General features: G+C 40.1%; 1 protein-coding gene across 1 annotated transcript; it reads right to left on the bottom strand.

Annotated features, from left to right (window-relative positions):
• On the bottom strand, positions 1 to 4,274 carry rpl31 (ribosomal protein L31). Its single transcript, XM_047354865.1, has 5 exons — positions 4,221 to 4,274; positions 3,643 to 3,746; positions 2,554 to 2,679; positions 157 to 269; positions 1 to 63 (listed from the first exon to the last, which is right to left on the bottom strand). The coding sequence occupies exons 2-5, from the start codon at positions 3,744 to 3,746 to the stop codon at positions 32 to 34; spliced, it is 375 nt and encodes a 124-aa protein (XP_047210821.1). The 5' UTR covers positions 4,221 to 4,274; the 3' UTR covers positions 1 to 31.
• Between the last annotated feature and the right edge of the window lie 1,865 nt (positions 4,275 to 6,139).

Below are 6,139 nucleotides of genomic sequence, written 5' to 3' on the forward strand. Positions count from 1 at the left end.
CCATATTATATTTTTCATTTATTCCACAAATTTAGTTTTCATCAACATTGACAGTCTGCAGACCTGTTGGGAAAGAAAGGAGGAGGAATCATTTATAAAGCAATACATCTTCATTGCTTGTATGGATGATTCAGAGCCACTGGCTGAATTTTTTACCTTTGCACGTGGTGACAGGAACGTATGTGACCAGGGTGTAGAGTTTGTTGGGGGAGTCCTCGTCCTCATTACGCTTCCTGGACAGCCGTACGCGCATCCTGTACGGCACATTCCTGCACAACACATCAGTTGAAGGCAACTCAAATTAAAGCTGTTTCAGCTGCTAAACCAAATTAAACATAAAAAGGTTTTATTTCAGAGTGGTATAACAAGCAGCTCTGATTTGGTGCCAGTTGTAAAATACTAAGAGCTTCATCTGTTTGTACCTCTTGTTAGTTTTAACACCTTTATTTATTTTCCTTGCATCAGAATCAACGACCCAATCAAAACAGTTTCAAAGGGGAGCACATTACGCATTTGATACGCCGCTGATTTTGCAGGTTTTCCCACTTGCACAGCATATAGAAGTCTTTATTTTTAATCATAGATACTTGAGTGACTAAATCTGTGACTAAATCTAAAAATCCAGAAAATCACATTGTGTGATTTTTAAGTAATTAATTTGCCTTTTATTGCATGAAGTATTTAAAACATCAGAAAAACAAAACTTAATATTTGGTACAGAAACCTTTGTTTGTAATTCCAGATATCATATGTTTCCTGTAGTTCTTGATGAGGTTTGCACACACTGCAGCAGGGATTTTGGACCACTCCTCCATACTGATCTTCTCCAGATCCTTCAGGTTTCTGGGCTGTTGCTGGGCAATGAAGACTTTCAGCTCCCTCCAAAGATTTTTGATTGGGTTCAGGTCTGGAGACCGGCTTGGCCACTCCAGGACCTTAAGATGCTTCTTACGGAGCCATTCCTTGGGTATCCTGGCTGTGTGCTTCGGGTCGTTGTCACGCTAGAAGACCCAGCAACGACCCATCATCAGTGCCCTTCCTGAGGGGAGGAGGTTGTTGGCTAAGATCTCCCGATACATGGCTCCATCCATCCTCCCCTCAATACGGTGCAGTCGTCCTGTCCTCTTTGCAGAAAAGCATCCCCAAAGAATGATGTTTGAATCTCCATACTTCATGGCACGGATGGTGTTCTTAGAGTTGTACTCATCCTTCTTCTTCCTCCAAACACGGCGATTGGACTTTAGACTAAAACTCATCAAACCACAAGACCTTCTCTCACTTCTCCTCTGGATCATCCAGATGGTCATTGGTAAAGACGGGCCTGGACATATGTTGGCTTGAGCAGGGTGACCTCGTGTTTCCTGCTGGATTTTAATCCATGGCAGCGTAGTGGGTTACTAATGGTCTTCTTTGAGACTGTGGTCCCAGCTCTCTTCAGGTCATTGACAAGCTCCTGTCATGTAGGTCTGGGCTGATCTTCCTTATGATCACTGATGCCCCAGGAGGTGAGATCTTGCATGGAGCCCCAGACTGAGGGAGATTGACCGCCATCTTGAACTTCTTCCATTTTCTTATAATTGCACCAACAGTTGTTGCTTCTCTCCAAGCTGCTTGGCTATTTTCCTGTAGCCCATCATAGTCTTGTGCAGGTCTACTATTTTATCCTTGATGTTCTCACACAGCTCTCTGGTCATGGTCATGGTGGAGAGGTTGGAGTTTGTTTGACTGAGTGTGTGGACAGGTGTGTTTTATACAGATAACGAGTTCAAACAGGTGCAGTGGAGAACAGGAGGGCTTCTTAAAGAAGAACTAATAGACCAGTAAGAGCCTGGATTCTTACTGGTTGTTAGGTGATCAAATACTTGTGCAATAAAATGCTAATTCATTTCTTAAAAAGCACACAATGTGATTTTCTTGTTTTTTGTTTTAGATTCCGTTACTCACAGTTGAAGAGTACCTGTGATAAAAATTAAAGACTTCTACATGCTTTGCAAGTTTGAAAACCTGCAAAATCTGCTGTGTATCAAATACTTGTTCTCCCCACTGTACTCCATCTCCTAATTTCATGACCTAAACATTTCAATGTGTCAGTCTACAGTAAAATCTATTAATTCACAAGAGCAGAAAAAATATTTGAAACCGTTATGGCAGTAGCATCAAATGCAACATATTCTGCATACTGCAGTTGCCACCACCCAATACTAAAATACTGCAATAAGCTGTACAATGCATTAAATTCATCACCATGCATTCAAACTCTCGGTGTTACTAACATGTTTAGCCAGTTTGATGTCTCCAACAGTCACTGATGCACACCATATGTATATTTTTATTGGCTGAGCTACTACAATTCACAAAAACGGGCGAGGAAATTGTAAAGATGAAAAAAAAAAAAAAAAAAAAAGACTCAAGATGATCTGGTTTAATTGTTTTAGCAACGGCGGTTTTTAATACTACTGCAATGTTTTTTCTCGATATTAAGCAGCCCTTGTAGAGAGCAACCAGCAGAACTATTTGATTTCTCTCAGAAATAAAATAAGCAGATTGACTCACCTGACCCCCTTGCTCCACACTGCCTTGTTGAGGCGAGTGTCAATGCGCACATCGGGAGTTCCCATCTCCTTCATGGCAAACCTGCGGATCTCCTTGATGGCACGGGGAGCCCTCTTCTTGAAACCCCTACAAAAAGGCACATTCAATTAAAAATTTTCAGTTATTAAACACCATAAGGAGGACACTTCATAGTTACAAATCCTCAGGTAAATGACACCAATCTGACAAACGAAATTAATGACCAAACAGCATGTACCGTGAATATCAGCAGGAACTCTTTAACATGTCTTTTTTTAGTCTAGTGATGCGATTTCCACCATCCAAACAACTCGGTGACAAAAACTGCAACAAAATCTTAGTATATCAGTATTTTTTCTAACTTACTAAAAATGATCTGATACCAGCTCAAACTTGTCAAACACTATGTTTCAGGGTTTAACCTTTAAAATGTCAATTATATGAAATATTTTTATAAGAATAACACTGTTCTAGAAATAAAGACTACTTCAGTTCACTGTTTACAGTTACTTAACAATAAACCATTATTGCATTTCATAAAAGGGCGATTCCACCTAATCTTTCACTGCCTTGAGCATCCTTCATCTATTCTAGTTTAAATCTACTAGGGGTTGTGGGTTACCATCATAGCTGGACCAGTTCTACTGTGGTCCAGATACTAAAAAAAGAACTCTCACAAAAAAATGAGGTGGAATTGCCCTTTAGCCTTTTCCGGAATTAACAATTGAAAAAAACCCTCATAAACATTAAAACCACATTGTTTAAACCCACCATGACTACAATATAATCTCGTCCAAATCAATTAAAATAATTTACATTATTGTACCACTGAATAAGACATGCATCACAAGAATATGCGATCAATACTCAATAGCAACAGTGATAAAACATAAAGAAAAGTTTTGTAATTTTGGGTCAGATTTGTAGTTATTATAAAGATATCAAATTATCCCAAAAATTTAGCTTTTATAACGCTGAGTCTGCCGTCGTTTGGAAGCCACCTACGTGAGCTAGGTTTCATTTCAAATGTCGTTTAACCCCGTTTTACTGATGCCTCTCTGCAGTACTCACACTCCATGAATGCGCTTGTGGATATTGATGGTGTACTCTCTGGTCACCACCTCGTTGATGGCTGAACGCCCCTTTTTTTTCTCTCCTTTCTTGGTTGGGGCCATCTGGAATAAAAAAAAAAATCTAAAGTATTTTAGAGGTTGAACAACTTTGCAAACGTGCTAAAACTACCAAGCAACTCCACCTCAACTAGCATCATTCCCCTAAAGAAAAGCTCCGCATTACCATGCACTTAACTTACGTTAACAATAACATAACGAGCAAGTTATAGATAATATAACAACTCACACAATGAAACCAAAACTTTTGTAAAACACCAATAGTGTTCCCTAATACAAAGCAGCAGTACTTCTGGCAGAAAACAAACCTAGCTCAGATAAGCCATGCTAGGTGAAGCCACTGCTACATCTCATCGTAATAATTATCAAAACAGACGTTCATCCATCTCAAAAGCACAACGCCACATTCGATGATGTGCTTATATACAGACTTATAATAGTTAAGCGTTAATTTGTGGTGTTAAAACCACAGGATGGTAATGGATTACAGAAATTTTTCATCCAGAGAAACGCACTCACTTCGGCTCGTAGCTGAGGCGGAAGTCGGAAGGACGGAGTCAAAGGAGAGTAGTGTGGTTAAAGGAAATAGGTCCGTTGGAAATAAAATACACCAGAAACAAATAGACGAATGGCGGTTCCGAATGCTTTGGTTTTTGCTAGGAGCAACTTTTAGAAAATAGACTTTGATAAAGAAAAAAGTAATAAAAACAGTTGAAACTAATACAAGTACTTTTACTGCTGGAACTTACTACCCCTACACTCTGTGGAAGGCTTAATAAAATCAAAGCAAATGTGCGTCTGAGGCTCTTTAATGTTTTATCCCCAACAACTCCCTATATTTCTGATGGTCAGAAGTTAAATATAGCAGCTTTTTGTACTCCGCTAGCCAGAAGCCTCACATACAGTCAGAAGTTAAAAGCATTACTAAAACGACAAAGGAAAATGGCAAAAACATTGCACATAATGGGGAAACATGATGCAGGAAGATGTGAATTCTGTGGGGAAAGTGATACAACAGAACGTAATGCAATAATGTAGAAATACTAGAGAGAAACAACAGAATCAACAAGGAGTCATGGACAGGAAAACAACAGCCTTATAAATTTCTTCAGAAAAAGTCTTTTTAATGTATACCAAGATTATTTTTCGTTATTTGACGGTAACTAGTTAAGGTTAGTTACGAAAATCCTTTGTTCTTTATCTTGCTAGTCACTCCTTACCGGTTGGTGGCAGTAATGCACCACAATGTTGGTTACCAACCGCTATTTAAATCAAGCAGAAGACGACGTATCGTCTTTGTTAAGACTTTACTTAAAAATCCACAACAATGCATAACAATATGTGCACCGTTATAAATTATGATCGAAAAGTTGGTTATACAGGTCCTTCTCAAAATATTAGCATATTGTGATAAAGTTCATTATTTTCCATAATGTCATGATGAAAATTGAACATTCATATATTTTAGATTCATTGCACACTAACTGAAATATTTCAGGTCTTTTATTGTCTTAAGACGGATGATTTTGGCATACAGCTCATGAAAACCCAAAATTCCTATCTCACAAAATTAGCATATTTCATCCGACCAATAAAAGAAAAGTGTTTTTAATACAAAAAACGTCAACCTTCAAATAATCATGTACAGTTATGCACTCAATACTTGGTCGGGAATCCTTTGGCAGAAATGACTGCTTCAATGCGGCGTGGCATGGAGGCAATCAGCCTGTGGCACTGCTGAGGTCTTATGGAGGCCCAGGATGCTTTGATAGCGGCCTTTAGCTCATCCACAGTGTTGGGTCTTGAGTCTCTCAACGTTCTCTTCACAATATCCCACAGATTCTCTATGGGGTTCAGGTCAGGAGAGTTGGCAGGCCAATTGAGCACAGTGATACCATGGTCAGTAAACCATTTACCAGTGGTTTTGGCACTGTGAGCAGGTGCCAGGTCGTGCTGAAAAATGAAATCTTCATCTCCATAAAGCTTTTCAGCAGATGGAAGCATAAAGTGCTCCAAAATTTCCTGATAGCTAGCTGCATTGACCCTGCCCTTGATAAAACACAGTGGACCAACACCAGTAGCTGACACGGCACCCCAGACCATCACTGACTGTGGGTACTTGACACTGGACTTCTGGCATTTCCTTCTCCCCAGTCTTCCTCCAGACTCTAGCACCTTGATTTCCGAGTTACATGCAAAATTTGCTTTCATCCGAAAAAAGTACTTTGGACCACTGAGCAACAGTCCAGTGCTGCTTCTCTGTAGCCCAGGTCAGGCGCTTCTGCCGCTGTTTCTGGTTCAAAAGTGGCTTGACCTGGGGAATGCGGCACCTGTAGCCCATTTCCTGCACACGCCTGTGCACGGTGGCTCTGGATGTTTCTACTCCAGACTCAGTCCACTGCTTCCGCAGGTCCCCCAAGGTCTGGAATCGGCCCTTC

Source organism: Girardinichthys multiradiatus, chromosome 24 (genome assembly GCF_021462225.1).
Source record: "Girardinichthys multiradiatus isolate DD_20200921_A chromosome 24, DD_fGirMul_XY1, whole genome shotgun sequence".
Lineage (NCBI taxonomy): Eukaryota > Metazoa > Chordata > Actinopteri > Cyprinodontiformes > Goodeidae > Girardinichthys > Girardinichthys multiradiatus.